This window comes from Balaenoptera musculus, chromosome 5 (assembly GCF_009873245.2).
Source record: "Balaenoptera musculus isolate JJ_BM4_2016_0621 chromosome 5, mBalMus1.pri.v3, whole genome shotgun sequence".
NCBI classification, from domain to species: domain Eukaryota; kingdom Metazoa; phylum Chordata; class Mammalia; order Artiodactyla; family Balaenopteridae; genus Balaenoptera; species Balaenoptera musculus.
Window position 1 is genome coordinate 118,395,002 of NC_045789.1, and position 20,322 is coordinate 118,415,323.

Here is a 20,322-nt window from a genome sequence, read left to right on the forward strand (position 1 = left end):
GATTACGTGAGATAATGCACATAAACACCAAGTATACAGAGACAACATTTTGTAGTGGGTAAGCGTGTGGACTTGGGCCAAAATGCCTGCAGCTGAATTCCAGGCTGCCTCTTGCTTGTTGGGAGACATTAGGCAAACGATTCACCCTCTCAGTGTCTCAGTACCCTCTGCTATGTAATGGAGAAGATAATAGGTGTACCTCACGATTTGTGAAGATTAAACAAACCAATATGTGCGATGGGTATAAAACAGTGCCTGGCGCATAGAAAGCATTCAACATATGTTAGCTCTTAATATCCTTATAAAGGGCACTCAATAAACAATAGCTACTATTTCATAAACTACCAAGGAGGGAAACACACACAATGATGAAAAAAGTTCTTTTGTTTTCTCTGTTAATATGAATCCCAGTTTAAGGGATCTAAGAGAACTAAAATAGAAAAAGCAGCAGCAGTATCTGTATAAATCTCATATTGACATGAAGAATAATATACCCCCAGGAGTCTTTTACTGAGACATCTTTGTTTCTTCTCTACTGTTTTCTTTTTACTGAAGCTTTATTTGTCTATATTCCTCTGTATTCAGCCTATTGGTCAATTTTTTTCTCTTTTGTCTTCATCTATTGTACTAGCATTGTTGTAGTGGTATACAAAGATGAGACCAGGATTCAAAAAGACTGGTACAATATTTTTTAAAAAAGAAACTTAATATCAGCTTTGAGACTCACTATAAAGGGACTGTGTTAAATTCAAAGTACCAATATTAAAGAAAATAAGTGTGGTGTATTTAGCAATATAGAGAGAATTCTTATGGGGAAATGCTTGTAAATGAAATATATTCTCAAAATAGAATAGCTGGTATCCTGAGCAAGGTTCTAGTAGGATAGTTGAAGCTTAACTAGGCCTATCACATAGAAAGTGGAACAGTTGGCAACCCAATCCCCGAAGCTACCCCAATTCAGGCCTGCAACAGTTGGGGCTCTGAGAGAACCTGGCTGGCCTCTGACGATGCAGCAGGCAGTTGTTCTTATCCCTCCTCCTCAACACTGTCCCAGGATGAAGGGTCAGCAACCTGGTCTTTTTAGAGTAATTGATCCCCTTGCCTGAGAAGCATGATCAGTTTCCAGAACCAGAAAGAGTGAAACCTCGGTCTGAACAGAGCAAACTCCCAGCTCACAGGGCAAGTGATGAAAAACAATTCTCAGAAGCTGAGTGACTGATGTAGGGAGGAACTTAAAATTCCAGCTGCCTTTCAAACACAGGGAATTTTTGTGGGTTTTCTGGTACTTCTAGAATTCTTCTGAGTCAGAAACAGAAGTTAGGACGATCTTGAAGAGAGAAAAATCACAAGATGAGACTCGGAAAACTTCATCTGAATCTAAAATTGCTTTAGTTTCAAATACAGTTAAATTGACTTAAGTTTTCCTTTTGTGGCGTTTAATTACACTTTTTCTTAAAAAGTAAAAAACAACTAGGTTTCTTTCTTACATGGCATTAGTTCTTTTTTCTGCTAGCATATCTCAGATTGATAAAGAAGTATTCACAAAACCATCCTCTAGAGCTAAAAATCACTAAGGAATTGGCTGTACTGATATAAATAAAATGATAATTTAAAGTATCATACCAACCCTTCCACAGTTGGAAGTTTCTTTCTTGTTTTAATCACACTCAGAGTTTATTGATGGTCTGGGCCACTGGACTACCTGTTACTGCTTATCAGATGGTGCCACTTATAATCCTTCATATAAACTCAATATGGGCTAAATAGATTTTGAATTCTACGTTATGAAATGTCCAGCAAAATGTCACAATTCATTTCAGGTGGTATTACTGAAATTAAGAGCAAAGCAAAATATATCTCTTAGAACTTTTAATTTTAGTTTTTCACTTCAGTTCACCAACTATTTCCTTTATATACAATGTTTTAGTGTGAGCAAACTATTGTCTTCACAGTATTCTTTTTTTTTAGCTTCACAGTATTCTAATATGCAGTTTTCCAACTTTTGTTCCCAGGGAAAAATTAAGATTCCCCTCGCCCCAGGGAAATTATGATTTAGTAGCCCCTGGATGGGGCCCAGGAATTTGTTTTTGTAACATATACCCCAGGTGATTCTGATGCTAATGGGTTGTGAACCGCACTTTGAAAACCAGTTTTCTAACACACAAAACACTGAAGTCAACTTTATTCTTTAAAACCCATCAATAGTTTTCTAGTTTATTCAGTCTGGGACAGTCAGACTTGTAAACAGCACCTGCTTGCAAATGCTCTTGATGCCTTGTCTGAAGGGAACAGGCCCTGAAGTGCTGATCTTGACAGCTTTATTCTAAAAGCCCAGGAGGTGGCAGCAAACTCTCTTCCCGCTCAGAGAGTGCTTCACAGGCAACCATTCTAAAGCGTGTTGCAAATAATTTGCTTTGAACAGTCTTTTAAATTTGTTTTTTAAATAGAAGAATAAAGAGGGCCTTGAGATGTGATTTTGTCTGACCCCCTGCTTCTAATCAAGTCGGAGAATAAATATTTCTAGGAGTAGAATGATACAATTTTATCATCTAGAGAAGTGACTGTACAAAGTTCCCTGGCTGATTTTTCTTATCTCTGGGCAAAGGGATTGTATGACTTCCCTTGGCCGTAGGGCAGCAGGGTCTCTTATCTACAATCAAAAATGTTCTTACTAATAACAAACTGAAATCTCTCTGGCAGTAATCAAAACATTCTTATTTTGGGATCTAGACTAAAGGAGAATTTTGAAGCACTTTGAATGCTAATTAGCTTTTTAAAATGGAAACAAGTATGATTGTAAAATCTTCGAAACTAAAAAGAAGTTCGTGCACTTTATGGATCACAGGGAAAGATCCCAATATTTTTGTTTAACCTTAACATTAAGACAATCAGATTGTGTGCTGGACTGACAAAAGGCAAAGTCAGTCAAGAGGCTGCTTAAACATTAGAAGAGTGAACAGAACAAAGGGACAGGTAGGCCCACCGAGTAGCAGCTTTGATCCCAACAGGAGTATTGTTTTCAGGCCTTTGACGCACTAAAGTTTATTTCTAAAACAAAAAGGATGGTGATGTGTCTGGAAGTTCTGTAATATGAGATATATGTTTGTACATTTACCAGTGGGAGGAGAAAAGACTAAAAGGAGGTAGGAGAGCTGGATATTTGAGGAACTTTGGTATGGATGAGAGAGTAAAGGTCTCCATTGTGAAAAAGAAAAATAGGACTAGTGAATGGAAGTTACAAGACAGTAAATTTCAGTTTAACTTAAGAAAACTTCAAAAACTTGTGGGGAAGGAATGGAGAAGGAACTAACATATGTACTAGACATATAAAATGCGTTAAGGGTCTTAATCCATGTATTTAATTTTCACAACGACCTTATTTGGTGGAAATTATCCTCATTTTTTAATTTTTTAATTGATAAGGAAACTGAAGCTCAGGGAGCTTAAGAAAATTGCCCAAAGTCACCCAGCCAGTAAGGTGGCAGACTCACCAGCTGAATCCAAGTTTATCTGTTTTCATAGCCTGTGCTTTTTCCATTGCAATGCCTATCAGGGGTGTTATAAAAGGAACTCCTGTACCTCATGGAAGCTTGATTGCAGGATCTCTAAAATGCCTTGCATCTCTAAGATTTTATAATTCTCTATATAAATAGCTCCTTAAAAACATTTGGGTTTTAAGTGTTGTATTTTGACGCAGTTCAATGCTTTTTAAAAACCAAGGTCAGTTTAAAACCCGACAAGACAAAATCTGTTTGTTCCTTACCACTTTAATTCCAGAGTATTTGAAGAAAAAATTTTAAAGACATCATTTTTCTTATGAGACAAAAAGCAAAGCTTATGAGGTTAGAGAATAATTTTTCTTTCCTTGAAGCCCTGACTAGAAGATTTGCTTTGGTTCCAGTGTCTGTAAAGTGTGACTATAATTCCTCCTGTCTATTCTTGACACACGCACAGATACTTCCTGAGAATGGAGAGCATTCTGAAACTCAGAGACACCTCTAGTCCTAGGGCAGCCATTAGGCACGCTGGAGTAAAGTAAGAAAAGGGCTTGCAATTCTGTAAAGCAGAACTTCTGCTATTCTTTGCTTATCATTTCACCTGAATCACTAGATCTCCATCCTTTGCTCTTAAAATGCACATGTTCCATTTTATGAAATTACGTCAAACGTATTATGCATTCATACAAAAAACAATTTTTTACAAAGAACCATTTAGTATCTACCTTCTTTGCTTTCACTATTCAACCTCTGTTTTGTTGTCTTTTTTTTTTTTTTTCCAAACTTCTGTAATATTCTACCTACCACTGTCAACCACGGGCAAAGTGAAAATCCTGTTTTGTGAATGGTGCATAGATGTTTAATTATCAGTGCACCATGGGGATGCATTGCATTGTCAGACTTCATTTTGTCTCATCTAGACTTCATTTTTTTGCAAAAAATGTACTGGTCTAGACAACTAGTTGTAACATCAAAGTTGGATTTCATCTGGGACTATCCGACCCACAGTGAGAAATTGTAAGAGCTGCTCCCCCTACCCACACCTCCTTCAGGCTCTTTAAATTTTTATTTATTTATTTATAGCTGTATTGGGTCTTCGTTTCTGTGCGAGGGCTTTCTCTAGCTGTGGCAAGCGGGGGCCACTCTTCATCGCGGTGCGCAGGCCTCTCACTATCGCGGCCTCTCTTGTTGCGGAGCACAGGCTCCAGACGCGCAGGCTCAGTAGTTGTGGCTCACGGGCCTAGCTGCTCCGCGGCACGTGGGATCTTCCCAGACCAGGGCTCGAACCCGTGTCCCCTGCATTGGCAGGCAGATTCTCAACCACTGCGCCACCAGGGAAGCCCTCCTTCAGGCTCTTTAAATGAAGGAATTGGGAGATAAGTTTCCTCCCAGCTAAAACACACAAAAGCTCTAGCCTAGGTCACTCGCATGTGTGATTCCAGGTGGTCAATCATCGCTGATCTATTAATTATATTTTAAAAGGGACTTATCCTCATTAGATTTACCAATATTGAAAGAAGCAAGATTAAGGACAAGAATGGAATGGGGAAACAACCATCGACTGGAAAATCTGAATACCACTATCAGAAAGTGTCTAATAATATTTACAAAGCAGATCAAAACAGATTTGAGAGGAACTTTTTGACTGGTATAAGTAAGGAATCTTTTTACAAATAGATAAGCTCTGGACATTTTTTTTCCATCCCTTACCCAGCATTTTTCTTTTCTTTAATGGATAGTTGCTTAAGAACTTCAAACATACATCTTACTGAAGGATCTCTTCTCTTCTCTCAATCTCGAATGTATATTTATGATGGCCTAGACATGTTAGTACCTCCAGAAGAATTTACCTTTTATATTAGGCTAAGACTACACAACCAAAGTGGCTTAGAGGGTTGATGAAGTGTTAGCTAGTTCATAAGGCTTTTGTTAATTCGTCTATGCATTTGTATGAATCAATACTGAAAGTGAAACAATTATTTAGCAATTGGTAGCAATAGCTACCTAACATCATATCAAAATGAAGGTGAACTTGGGAATGAGGAGTGGTCAGGGAAAAAATAAGACCTTTTGAATAAATGAGTGGCCCACATAGAAAAATTTGCTGTAGTATTAATTGCAATGTTATGTCTAGATAATTACATATTGCCATTTTATAAGTGCATTAAGAAAGCTATGCCAATAGGAAAAGCTGTAATAACTAATGTCAAGGGCAAAATTAAATATTTGCTCTCTAATTTTGAAAGTTTGATAAGTAGACAAGCATCCTAATACCTTATGAGACATCCCCTTGAACCATTAATGGAATTACATTTATACCTGGGATTAGTATCTTCAAGTAAAGTAAATGCTTCCTAATTTTGAAGAAATGTACCTGGGACACTTCTGATAAAAGATGTTTCCGTATTTCCCATTTGCATTTGAAAAGCACACCATCAGAACTATCACTGTACACTCTGCTTTAATCTATTTTCCCCCTTAATGGTCTTTTTTTTTTTTTTTTAAGTTATTTTTGGCTGTTTTGGGTCTTCGTTGCTGCGCATGGGCTTTCTCTAGTTGCGGCGAGCGGGGGCCACTCTGTTGCGGTACGCGGGCTTCTCATTGCGGTGGCTTCTCCTGTTGCGGAGCACGGGTTCTAGGGCACGTGGGCTTCAGTAGTTGTGGTGCGCAGACTCAGTAGTTGTGGCTCGTGGGCTCTAGAGTGCAGAATCAGTAGTTGTGGCGCACGGGCTTAGTTGCTCCATGGAATGTGGGATCTTCCTGGACTAGGGCTTGAACCCTTGTCCCCTGAATTGGCAGGTGGATTCTTAACCACTGCGTCACCAGGGAAGCCCCCCTTAGTGGTCTTTTATCTCTTCATTTGAAAAACCATCACTCATTTGAAACTCCCACTTACTTTATGGCGTTCTTGTGTCTCTAAAAATTAAATTATTGTGTAAATTCCCTCAAACAAGAAAGTTATCATTAAATAAAATGTACCACTTGTTCCAGAGAGATATGGTAAGGCAATTAAGCAAAATTTTTATCTACTCTGCACTTAAGGAAACAAGTTGGTGATTTCCCAGATGAAGAGTTATATTTTTTTATTCCTAATTTTAAACATCACTCTGGAGCCATGTTTTTGACAAAGGAAACATAAATATGATTTGGCACTAAATCTTAAACTTCTGTACCATTTTTTTTTTTTTTTTTTTTTTTTAGATTCCTATATATGCGTTAGCATACGGTATTTGTGTTTCTCTCTGGCAGGAATAAAGATGTAGACATAGAGAATGGACTTAAAGACACGAGGTGGGAGAGGGAAGCTGGGGCGAGTTGAGAGTAGCATCAACATACATACACTACCACATGTAAAATAGATAGCTAGTGGGAAGCAGCAGCACAGCACAGGGAGATCAGCTCGGTGCTCTGCAATGACCTAGAGGGGTGCGATAGGGAGGATGGGAGGGAGGCTCAAGAGGGAGGGGATATGGGGACATATGTATGCATATGGCTGATTCACTTTATTGTACAACAGAAACTAACACAGTATAAATAAATAAATATTGAAAAAAAATCTTAAACTTTCCAAGAACAGTAGGTTAAACATTTTCCCCAATGCCCAGGATATGAATCAAAGGATCTATTTAATAAGTTTAAAAACGTAATGGATAGAAGTACAGTTACAAAGATCAAGTTAAGTCGTTTTCTTCATGCTGTATCCTCTGCATCCTTATGAAATAATGTCACGTGTTGTGTAGTTGTTGATGTGTCTGTCACTACCATTAACCAGCTTGGATTTTCCGTTTTTTTTAATGTTATAAGGAATTGTAACAGTTGGATTGCCTAAAAAGCTGCCAGTAGGAAATTTGGAGAATGTTATCATGCAGAGGGCCCAAGCAAGGTTGTTCTATAGCACCCACACATATCTTAAGAATTGGTCTTAATATCTTAAATGACAAAATTTTCCTCTGAGAAAGCCATTCTAGTTGGGAAATGAGTTTGCTTAAGGGATATTAGCTCCACTTCAAATAGCAGGCACATAAGCTATAAAAAATATCTCTTATCCCTACTTTCCTTCTAGGGATAAATGCACACTCATGGTAACTTTTCTTTTTGTGAATGAGGGAGGGAGGAGATGGTTGCCTGGATTTGTTTCAGGAAAGAAGGTGTTTAGAATATTATGGACAGTTAAAGCTATATTCACATAGTTAAACCATTTTAAATGGGTTTTATAATTTATCATAAATATAATTCTAATTAGGGATATAGTATGAGTATTAATTTTATACTAATACACATGACTCTCTTTTATGAAGTGCTTTCTATATGCCAGGCACTGATAATTTTTCTCTACAAAAACCTCCCACAAGGTCAAAAATTCATTTATTTCATACAGGATCAGCATCCTTTATTTATTGTGAAATTCTCTATAGAAACTGATGAGAGCTGAACTTTTGCTATCTATTATTCATTCTTTTCAATAGTGGGAAATCTATATAACTTTTACTGTTTAAATCTTCTGAGGAGAGAAAACTCCTTTTCAGAAAATATTTTGAAATGTGTTTAAAAGATTTTATGTTTATGTTCAAACCAAATTAGACTTTTATAAAAATACACTTAAGTAAGGCTTTTCCCCAAGAATTATAAAAAATTAAAATGGCAATTCCAGCTACTTAAATATAATACAGACTATATTCATAGGAGTATTTTCACAGATTATAATTTTGAGAGTGACATACTTCTTTTCTGAGGATAGAGGAAAATGAGAGGGTAAAAATTGCTGCTGCAGTAATTTTTTTCCACTAACATATATAATGTCTTAAAACACATTATTTAGATAAAATTTTATTATCTATGGCCTTAATTCTTCAATTTCCCTTTACAAAAATGAGCTGTGTGACTTCAGGTAAATCACCTAATTTCTATGCCTCAGTTTCCTTATTTGCAGAAATTGGGGATTATAGGATTGTTGGGGGGGATTAAATGAGTTAATAGACAAAAAGTGCTTAGAACTGTGACTAGTACATAGTAAAAATTCTGTACACTTTAGTTATTGTTATAATTGCTTCTAAGATGAAAGGGACCACAGAAGTGTAAGTGTAGATTCCTGCCTAACATCAGTCTCCATGACCTTAAATTAATGTGGTTATTTTTATTCTTCTATAACAGAAGGTTAAAAAAGATCAAGAAGTCTATACTTTGGCCCACCCAGAGCTAGCAGAGAGATGAGGTCAGTGGCGATGTTTCTGGCCAGCCCTGCTGCCGGCGTTCTGGTGGGGGGGAGTCAGTGGCTGGCACAGCAATATCTGAGGCGTGTGGTGCTAATGCCACTTCAAAGGCAGCTCCCTCCTATTTTTATCCTAGGGCAGGAGCCTGCCTATGCAGTTGCCTCTTGAACAAAAGGTTCTGCCAGGTCTCTGACACCTTTTAAGGCCTCACAGACTCTTCTCACAATAACAAGAATAATCTGTTGTGCTACGTGGCATTTGATTTATAAACACAATCTCTACTCTACCCATAATCTTGAAACAGTAGCCAGCATTCTTGCCGTTTTACAACCAAGGAAAGTAAGGCTGGGAGAGGTTGGATCATATGGGTAAAAAGAGGCAAAGGCAGGACTCCCCGGTCAGTGTGATGTCCAAATTCACATTCTTTCCAATATAACATGCTGGCTTCTACTGTCAGTTACAACTCTTAGCCTCTCTCACAAAGGGATTGCCTTCAAATCTAAAATAAAAATTTTTTAAAGTTTATTGTTTTAGAACCAAAAATTTAATCTGATAGTTAATCTAAGATGAATTAAGATAAATGGTTAATGGCAAAGCCAAGATGAGAAGCTCTAGCTACAAGACATTATCTCTTATTTTGATGTCTAAGTATGTTTATTGCATTCATGGAACTATTTAAGCAATGTATGGTTACTTGGCTACTTTTCTATTCAATAGTACAATTTATTAGTCCTGGTTATCTGCACTACTCTTGGTAAGCAGAATAATATTGCTGATTTCGGTTTAAAAAAATGGACACTTCCATTTTTTAGATAAGAGACAGCTACAACAGAATTGCCAAAAACTCCACTTCTTCCACCAGGAAGATTTAAGGTTCACTTGAGAAGGCAGGGAATATGTGATAGAGACTGTCTTATTAAGAGACTAGAACAAAAATGACCTTAAAATTCTACTTATCCCCCTGACTACTTAACTGTATCTAAATTATATCAAGGGAGCATTTGTCCTATACTTAAAGATCTCTAGGTAATGGAATTCTATATCCTTATGGAGAACTTCCTTCCAACGTTGACCTGCTTCCATTGTCAGAAAAATTGTAATTGAAAACTCTTTAGAGCTGGAAGTGCCCCTAAGAGATCAGATAGTAGAAACTGCCATTTCCTACACCTGCTTGCAATCTCATGATAAGTGGTAAATTAGCTTTCAGCTTTCTCTTCTCCAACTCTAACCCATCCCAATTTCCATTATCTTTTTCTTCTTTGGTCTTTACTTTTAAATCTTACAAGTAGATTTTGGGCTGTCTTTAGGATTCATGAATAATTTTCTAAGACTTTTCTTATTTGGGGAATCAAAGCAGTTTAAAACCCTTACACTTCCACTGACCTAAATGCAAATCATTTATTTGAAGCACGTTAAAATCTTTTACCTGTTTAGAAAATTTGATTTTTCATAAACATTGATTAATCCTATCTGTTTTGCCAAACATGTCTTGGTGTGCATACTGGTGTGCATGTATTGGGGGTGGTGGGATGGGTCTATTTGAGTGAGTCCCTCATCACATGTAAATGACATGTGAGAAGGGCTACATCTTGGGACAGGACCAAAAAGTTTGGTGAAGATAACTGAATTTCCTGATTATGGCAGCTGATATAGAAATTATTATTCATTCATTTCACAAATACTTACTAAACATCTACTTGGCAGGCACCATTCTAGGTCAAGGGATGTCTTAATGAATAAAACAATAACCCCTACTTTATTTATTTTTTAAAATTTAATTTTATTTATTTTTTTATACAGCAGGTTCTTATTAGTCATCAATTTTATACACATCAGTGTATACAGGTCAATCCCAATCTCCCAATTCATCACACCACCATCCCCCCACCGCTTTCCCCCCTTGGTGTCCATACGTTTGTTCTCTACATCTGTGTCTCAATTTCTGCCCTGCAAACCAGTTCATCTGTACCATTTTTCTAGGTTCCACATATATGCGTTAATATACGATATTTGTTTTTCTCTTTCTGACTTACTTCACTCTGTATGACAGTCTCTAGATTCATCCACATCTCTACAAATGACCCAATTTCGTTCCTTTTTATGGCTGAGTAATATTCCATTGTATATATGTACCACATCTTCTTTATCCTGTCTGTCGATGGGCATTTAGTTTGCTTCCATGACCTGGCTATTGTAAATAGTGCTGCAATGAACATTGGGGTGCATGTGTCTTTTAGAATTATGGTTTTCTCTGGGTATATGCCCAGTAGTGGGATTGCTGGGTCATATGGTAATTCTATTTTTAGTTTTTTGAGGAACCTCCATACTGTTCTCCATAGTGGCTGTATCAATTTACATTCCCACCAGCAGTGCAAGAGGGTTCCCTTTTCTCCACACCCTCTCCAGCATTTGTTGTTTGTAGATTTTCTGATGATGCCCATTCAAACTGGTGTGAGGTGATACCTCATTGTAATTTTGATTTGCATTTCTCTAATAATTAGTGATGTTGAGCAGCTTTTCATGTGCTTCTTGGTCATCTGTATGTCTTCTTTGGAGAAATGTCTATTTAGGTCTTCTGCCCATTTTTGGATTGGAATAACCCCTACTTTAGATGGGAGCTAAATTCTAGTAGGGAGAAGCAGATAAACAAAATAATTAAATAAACATTTATTATGTTAGATAGGCATAAGCCTTAGGGGAGAAATAAAGCAGGGAAGGGGGATAGGGAATCTTGGGGGTGGGGGAAAGAGAGAGAGAGATTGAGAATAGCCAAATAGTGATCACAAGATATCTGAGTAAGGCCTGAAGGAAATGAAGTAGGATCACCCTAATATCTGGAGTACTGTGCTCCAGGCAGAGGATCAGCGAGTATAAAGGTCCTGAGGCATGAGGGTACCTGATCTGTTCAAAGGATAGCAAAGAGGCCAGCGTAGCTGGAGCAAAGTGGGAGGGAGAGAACAGCAGGAGGTGAAATCAGAGGTGTAAGGAGGGGTGAAACCAGCAGATTTTGTAGGGCCTTGTGGGTCAATGAAAGAACTTTGTTTCCTGTTGTGAAATGAGAACCGATGACAGAGTTTTAAACAGAGGACTAAGTGACATAATCTGACTTAGGTTTTAACAGTATTCTCAATATGGCTGCCGTATTAAGGCTAGACTAAAGGAGCAAGGGTGAACTGGGGAAACTAATTAGGAGACTATAGCAATAATCCAGGCAAAAGAGTATGGTGGGTTAGCCCAGGATGGTACCAATGGAGATGGTAAGAAATAGTCAGATGCTGGATGTATTTTAAAGCTGACAGTTCAGGTGTGGAGTGTAAGAGATGGGGAGGAGTCAACAATCACTCCAAATATTTTAACCTGAGCAAATGGAAAACTGGCAGATGCCTGGTGCTTTCTTCTATTCATGTGCCCTTTCATGGACCTCTGCTTTGTAGAAGTTCTAATCAGTGATTTATAAGTCAAAAGAAATGCCATTTATTCCTGTTGGCTTTTATTGGAATCTGCTTATGATAAAGTATATGTTTGTGATGAATATTTACTGATCATGTGTATTTAGAGAGAAAGGAGTCGAAGGAGTTGAAATAACATTTGTCAGCTGGAGATTCTCTACTGTGTATGTGTAAGCAGGATTTCAGCCAAGAGAATTTTTTAGCTTATAAGGTTTATGGTATGAAACAGTTTGAACTTCAAAACGTATATCACATTAAACTTCTTTGGCTTCTAGGGCTATTTGCATTGCTTTAGAATTCACTTCTTTGTCCTGGGTAAACCTCAGATGACCTTTCCTTTTTTTAAATGTCAAGTGTTTCCTGGCAGCTAAACTGGTTACTGGACAGTTTAACAAGGAAGCTCACTAAGCTGCTTCATTAACAAGCTATGTGGATAAGTCAACATCTAATTGACATAAAAGATAGTTCATGTTAAGCAGAGAAAGGCTCCCCTGCTCCTCTGAGCTTTTCAGCTGACCTGGATGCAGGGTGCCCGGTGTCTCACCTTCAGAGAGAGGGAGTGCATCTCATGTGATATATTCCCTACTCACTGGCGCCTACTTGTGCTTGTGACAAATGGCAAGATACCAGTATCAATTAATCCAACCTTAAGATTTCAATGACCCTTTCCAAAATTTCTAACATCTCATTCCATTTAGTTTGCTTGGATTCAAATCTTTTTTTGAAAAGATATTTTTTCAAAACAATTGCATTGCAAGTACAGTGTCATATATATTTGATTAAGAACCCTGATATGAGACTGCCTGAGTTCAACTCCCCCCACTCCAGCACTTTTTAGCTTTCTACCCTTGCGGAAGTTACTTACCCTCTTTAAGTGTCACTGTCCTCATCTGGAAAATAGGGATCTTAAAAGTGCCTACTTCATGGGGTTGTTATGAGGAATATATGAAATATTCCATGCAAAGCAATTAGCACCCGCCACTGGGCACACAGTAAGTGATCTACTAGTGTTGGCTATTGCTGAAGGCAGAAGCAGAAAAATGCTTCCTTCGTGTTTATCCTTTTGATGGGAATACATAACACTAGGTGATTCGTGACTTCAGTGTGAATATTTGCAGCCTTTACTGCATGCATTTTATTGGACTAGCTAAAGACTGACATGTACTCTCATGGATTCAACACTTAAGTGGCACACTGGTCTAAATACACAGAGACTGTTGTTCGACGTGCAATATTAACTATGCCACCTGCCAGATGACATGGCCCCTCAGTCAGTCTGAATGATATCTTCATGGGTTTGCTTTTGGTGATTGTGTTTCCGTAAGTACATCTACTTAAGGAGATCAAGACATTATATCTGCATTAGTTTTATCTAACAAACTGGGGGGAAAAGGATGCAGAAAACTTGAGGTAATGAACACCATAGATGTTATTTCCCCTTAGTTGGAAAAGTGAAGAAAAGCATCAGGTGGTGAAGGTGTTCCGAGAGAGCGGAAGCAGCTGGGATGTGTGAAGGAATGGCTGGAGAGGAGTATAAGTAGATGTATTTTATGTTATCAGGATCAATGGGGTAACGTTATAGGAGGCAAAGTTTGGTTCAATATAAGGAAGACGTTCTCAACGATTAGAGCTTAAGGACTGCCTGAGATGCCCTGGAAACGAGTGAGGCCTCTTCTCCAGGGCAAGGCCTGGGCGCGGTATAAGGTTTCAACTTTTAAGACTATTTGAAGTTATTAGATAAATTTCTTGAAATTAATTAGTAGAAAAAAACACATTTCATTCTATTTTTAACCTATATTTCATTTTAAAAAGAAAAATAAGAGAAAGAACTATATGCTCTACTGAAAAATGATAATGTTATATAACAGAATATTAAAGTGGAAGTTTCCCCCAAGGCCCTCAAATATAAGAGATGCTGCACACTGAAGTGAGATTCCAGATTAAAACACAGACTTTACAAAGAAAATAGTAGACATGAGTGTCTACTCATGTGAACACAGGTGTGTTCACAGAATAGCAAAGCACAATTCTTGAACTCCTTAGGTCCAGGTTATTAAAGGGGGTCAGAGTCTGGTAAGGAGAGAGCATTTTGTGAGGAGGAATTCTGGAATGCTGCAGGTCAAGGTGTGTGTTTGGAGTAGGTGGAGTTGGGGGGCCCTACTCTCTCACCTCCAGCCTTGTGAGAAAAGAGTTTCAAAGTTCCCCTTCTTAGGGAACTTGATCCAAGATGTCAGCATGCGGATGGATGGGAGGTCAGAGTGGGTGGGCTGCAGTCAGTCTGACTCCCTCCCAGGATATCTACAGGGTGAGAGATGGTCTGAAAAATTGTTTTGGCAAAGAACCAGGAAATCTGCTGCTGCACTCCCAAAGGCAAATGATGTGAGCATTCCCCACGGACCAGAGCAGGCCAGGAGTAAGGAAGAACTGGATGGGGTTGTATTGGGGCCTCTCCAAGGGTGCAAACAGACCCTAGTAGCTACAATGGTAGGTAGACAGCTTTCTAGGGGGTGCAGATTGAGTTACAAGTTAACCCCTAGAATTGAGATGAATTGGCATGAACCGAGGACTACAGACGAGATATCTGATAGGAATAAGAATCTTCAAATAGCCCTTGAAAGTTTTCTTCTCTGGGCCTCCCTGGCTCTGAGAGTGAAAAGCCAGAATATGATGTTACCAAATCAAGTAAAAATTTCTTTCTGCTCTTTTTTTCTCTATCCTTTTACTCTAACCCCAGGGGCGCTGGAAGTCAGGGTTAGCAAGCTAGGAGAGGAAGAGGAAGAAAGCATGAAGAAGCCAACCACAGTGCCTTCCCTGAAGGAAGGTGATCCTCCTGAAATGGGCCCCAGTTGGGGAAGGAGAGGAGATTTAACTCTAAGAGGAGATTGGAGTTTGTTATTCCAGTGGCTGGAATATTCTATGTTGAATTAAAGTGGTTTGGGTAACTTAAGGTAATGATAGGACTAGTCCTAAAAGGAAGCAGAATGTCACGGGACCTGCTAAGTTTTCATCAAGTAGCAGTGAAAAAATTTCTTTCATTAAAAAACTTAAAGGGTAGTAGGAGACAAAAAGAAATAAGCATTTTGATGACACATCATACATAATAATACACAAAAAATAACCAATTTAACAAACTGGTTACAGTTAAGTGCTCTCATATCAAAACTAAATTCTTTTGATAATAATACAACCCAAGATAGAAACTCCAACCCAGAATCTAACCCATGTGTGGCTAGGATTCTACCATCAGATATCCAAACTCCAAAACAGAAGAAACACTTCTGTTATTTTCAGGTCCCTTTGGTCATTTCTGGCTCAGGATAGATCACATGGCTTCATTTAGCCAGCCAAGCAGAGAACAGCATGAGCCTTGGGACAGAGATTGACAGAAGGAAATAGCACCGAAGAACAAGATGTGAAAATTGCTTTGGGGAAATATGTTAGAATTAGGGGTTTGGGTGCAGGCAGAGACTAGAGGCCTGCAATATTTTTGGCATGAACAGAAACAAAAATGTACCTAAAGAACTATTTATTTATACCACAGTTGCATCTCTAATCTAAGACAATTTGTAATTTTATTCTATTGTTAGCATTTAAAGGAGCATGAAGTCACATTTGGCAGCCTGAGGAGTATATAGAAGAGCAATTGTCATTTTGTTCATTGAGGTCATTGCACTCTTCCTTTACGACCTGCACTGCTGCTATGTTTGGCATATGTCTATTCTACATGAGACTTTTCTTAAAAGCTTCAATGCTATTTAAATTTCTCTTCAGAAAACTATGACTTACTCTTTCAACATTATACTTCAAAGTTTTACCCTTTCTCCCCACATTCAACTGATTGTTTTTTGCCTTAGCTGAAAAACAATCCCTGATGTCTTTGTTTTTAGAGTATCATTCAACAGTGTTTTGAACTTTTACATTTCTTTTAAGATTCCATTCTTCTGAAGATTTCCCAACTAAGTGGGTAGAACAAAGACCAGAAAATAAAGTTATCTCTTTCATCCAGTGTTTTTCATGCCCTATCACTCAGGTGTATGCCTTCACATTGTACTTAATACTTCCAAATATATTGATAATTATTTATTTTTCCAGTTATTAGCCAGTGATGTTAGTTACCTGTATGTATATTCAGGAGCCTCTCCTATATTTCTGTGGAGACCTGAGTCTTTTTGTTGCCATCCTTTAAGTCTCTATTGTTTTAAAGACCAGACTAAAGCAGGTGCTATATCTGATGGAAAACAGATATCACTGGAATGTGAAAAGCGTCCCAGGGACTCTATAGACCAATGTTGTTCTCTTTCTTCCAAAGATAAGGACAAAAGGGAGACATAGACACATACTGTGGGAGAGAAGAGCTAATTCCTCTTTATCATGCTGAATGTTAATACTTCTCACAGTGTACAAAACTGGCTATTGGTCCTGTCAAGATAGGTAAAGAGTCTCTTCTCTAAATTGATCTCTGATTGACTAACTCACAATTGTAGAGCTAAAAACTGTACTGGATTGTATGCTTCCGGAGGAGATGGACTTTATCTGAAGCATCTTTGTATCTTTAGCTCATGGGAAAGTGCCTAGAAACATTAGGTATTCAACAAAATTTTTGTTAAATGAATAAATGAATGAAAACAATGCACTAACAATGTGGAATAGAAACCAAGTCCTTAAATAGTGACTTACTGGATTTAGATTAACAGAAGGAGATTAATGGAAACAAGTTTTTGCTAAAAGTCAACCATTATTACTAAAGTTTTTTTTTTTCTTTTGGCTGCATCCCTTGAGGGATCTTAGTTCCCCCACCAGGGATCGAACCCGGGCCCCACGCAGTTAAAGTGCTGAGTCCTAACCAATGGACTGCCAGGAAATTTCCCCATTATTACTAAAGTTTTAATGACTGAAAAGAGAGAATCAAGATTCATTATATTGACTCCCTTATTCTTTATATGCAAACCAAGATTGAACCACCTACCTTCTTTGTGTGCCTAATGGAATAACAACAACAGAAATACCTAAACATTTTATTCTGAGACATTTTGTCCAAATCCAGGTGTTGCTATTCATTTTAAATTTAAGAACTTGATAAAGAAAGAAAAGCTGTTGAAACCATTTATAGAATCTGAACACATTTTTAAGCATGGCAATGCTTTTTGTTCAAGAAACACAATGTTATGATACTTCCAAGTTGACTCATTTCTCTTAAGTGTGCCTTTGATACTTTTTGCCAGGAGTTTGTCTAAGGGTCTCATGCAAATGGGAATGTGTGAGAATATAATGTATATAACCAGACTTCAAGGTCCCTGGAAATACAGAATGGGTAAAAAGAGAGAATAAAAGAGCTTTCAGTGAGCTATATTTCTGCATATTAGACAAACTGAACATTTTGCATACACAAGGGAATATTTCAGGGACACACACTCTCAAGGAAATAAGGAATGTAATACACATAAAAGGAACCAAAGCACAAATGAAACACGTGGCTGAAATGTTTCCTTCAAGATATGGGCAATACACCACACTCAGGAAATAAAGATCGATGTGATTTTCACGAATGTATAAAAAGGATTTGGCTGGAAAAAGGCGATTTACTCCATCAGACCAGTAATATTGAATACATCTAAGTAGTTTTCTTTGTTTTTGCTATATTCAGTGGATCAATATAACATATTAAAAGTCACTTGGGAAAAGTACAAAGCCCAGTAGCTCATGGTCTGCTTCCAGAGTTATCAGTATGTTAAGTTTATTTGGTATCAGGAAAACAGGATTAGAATGAGGGTGGGCTGTGGTTGTAGATATGAATATGAACAGTGCAGACAGAAGTAAGGGTGGCTCCCAGTGATGATGGGGCACCTGCCATGGTGGTTATGCCTAAGAAAGATGGTAGCAATTGGAGCTATGGGTTCAGAAAAGGAGAGCAAGGAGGAGGTCCTAAATGAGGGCCAAGTCCCAGACCAGTGCTAATAATACACCGGGTAGAGGCAGCCTATCTTGGCTTTAGGACTAAGCATTGTGGGGATTTGATTTTTATAGTGCTTGGTAATGGTGTGGAGAATACATTGGAATAACAGTCAATCAGCATAAACCAACATGAATGAGATATATTAACATTTTCATTATTTCTAGCAGAGTGGACGCTCTCTTTCTCTTCCTGGAAGACCAGTCCCACCCACCATCTCTACAACATCTCTTTGGGTATACCAGCCTGTTTATAGCTACTCTAGCAAACCAACTGATGGGCTAGAGGAAGCAAACAAGAGACTAACTCCTTGGGAAGCAGCGGCCAAGTCTTCTTTTGGTTTAGTGGATGATGCCTTCAGACCCAGAAACATTCAGGAATCCATTGTGGCAAATGTGGTCTCAGCAGCTCGGAGGAAGGTGCTTCCAGGGCCGTCTGAGGATTGGAATGAAAGACTGTCCTATGTCCCTCAAACCCAGAAGGCCAATATGGGCTCATTTGGAAGGCAAGAGTATAATGTTGCATTCCTACCCAATAATAGTATGCCCACCAACTCCCAACATGGTTCACAGGTGCCATATGCATATTATAGGCAGCCTTCCAGAAATGATTCTGAAATAATGTCCATGGAGACCAGGTCTGATTACTGTGTTTCAGTAACCAATTGCAACTATAACCCACACCCAAGGGGATGGAGACGCCAAACATGAAAGTTAGAAGAACTGATCATGTGCCACTTATAATTTTTTTTTAATGTTTCTTTGCAGTGGTTTTGACTTTTCCAACAGATTTAGATTCACTTTTGATCTTGGCTTGTTCTCATAGGTCATTTATCTGAGTTTGTATGTGTGTGTGTGTGTGTGTGTGTGTGTGTATGTATATGCACATGTGAGTGTGAATCACTTCCTTCTCTGCAGATGCATAGAGAATTTCTCTGAAGAAAAATTCATTTTCTGTGCTGATGGCACTTACATGTAATTCATAATCTTAATTCCATTTATTTCATTAATATGGAGTAGTCTAGGCAACTAAACTCTCTCAATTAAAATGAAATTAAGTATTTTCTTGTATGTGCCTTAGTCTAGCATGGAATTAATGAAATATGGTATGCTAATTGTCATTAGCAGTAACAGCAAGAATATAACATTGGAGAATTTTTCAATGGGGATATGCCAATGAGTAATAATTACATAAAAAGGATTTCCTTGGTGTTATTTTAAGCATTTCTCTGAAATATATTTTAAAATCTGATAAAATTCATATTTGTTTTTTGGAATTGAAATATAGATGTTCTCAGAAAGAAATAAATATTTGAGAGTAAGACAATTATACATTTCAGATGGATTTTTGAGGTACATGGCGTAATATGTGGGTAATAGAAAGATTTAGGTACAGGATTTATTTTTAATCTACTTAAAGCCAGTAGCCTGAGACAGGAATAGATTCTGGGTTCAGGTGTTCTCATTTGTCAAATGAGAATATCAGATTATTTAATCTCTTATATCCTTAACAGCTCTGATATTCTGAGTTTCTCTCATTTGTAGAATGATCCTTGATGCATTATTCATTTTTATTGCTCATCATACAAATATCAGATTAAGTTTAGGAGTGGATGAGGTCACTGGTGTCACTACATGTATCATTAAAGGTCCAAGAGGAATTGTTGGGCAGCAGGTTTTGTGCTATGTGTTACGTGGAGTGAGGGTTGATGTGAAGAAAAAAGCTATTAGTGGATTTAAGGAAGTGGTAGAGGATGTGTCTGTTATTATGCAAATGTAGGTCATGACCATTTATTTAGTTATGGAAAGCATGCCACAGAAGCCTATGCAACAAGTGGTGCTTCTTTAGAAAGACATCATTAGGATGTTCAAAGGAAGTTAAACAGTTGCTTGGACAATTCCATGACCCATGCCTTGTTAGCATGACCATGAGACAATCAGTCAAACACCTGCTCCTCACTGCCATGCCCACAAAGTATTAAATACAAGGAAATTCAAAGTATTTTACATCATAAACAAGTATTGAGAACATTTTAAAATGAAAACATCTTGAGTGTTCAAAACTTTCTTAGGTTTCTAAATACGATTATTTTGTTTTGTTTTACTTTTTTTGACTCTTGAATTTATCACTATGATGGTCTCTTTCACAGAATAAAATTTTAAAAAATTGCCAGGATACAAGTAATCCCTTATGTTGGAAACAAAGAAATAAAAAGG

General features: G+C 37.8%; 1 protein-coding gene across 1 annotated transcript in view; it reads left to right on the forward strand.

The window, feature by feature from the left end:
- SYNPO2 (synaptopodin 2) overlaps positions 1–18,831 on the forward strand; it is a 168,018-nt gene extending 149,187 nt beyond the window's left edge. The window contains exon 5 of the mRNA XM_036852115.1: positions 18,277–18,831. Within this exon, the coding sequence (XP_036708010.1) occupies positions 18,277–18,816 (540 nt within the window). The 3' untranslated portion in view covers positions 18,817–18,831. The remainder of the gene's footprint in view (positions 1–18,276) is intronic.
- Positions 18,832–20,322: the final 1,491 nt, after the last annotated feature.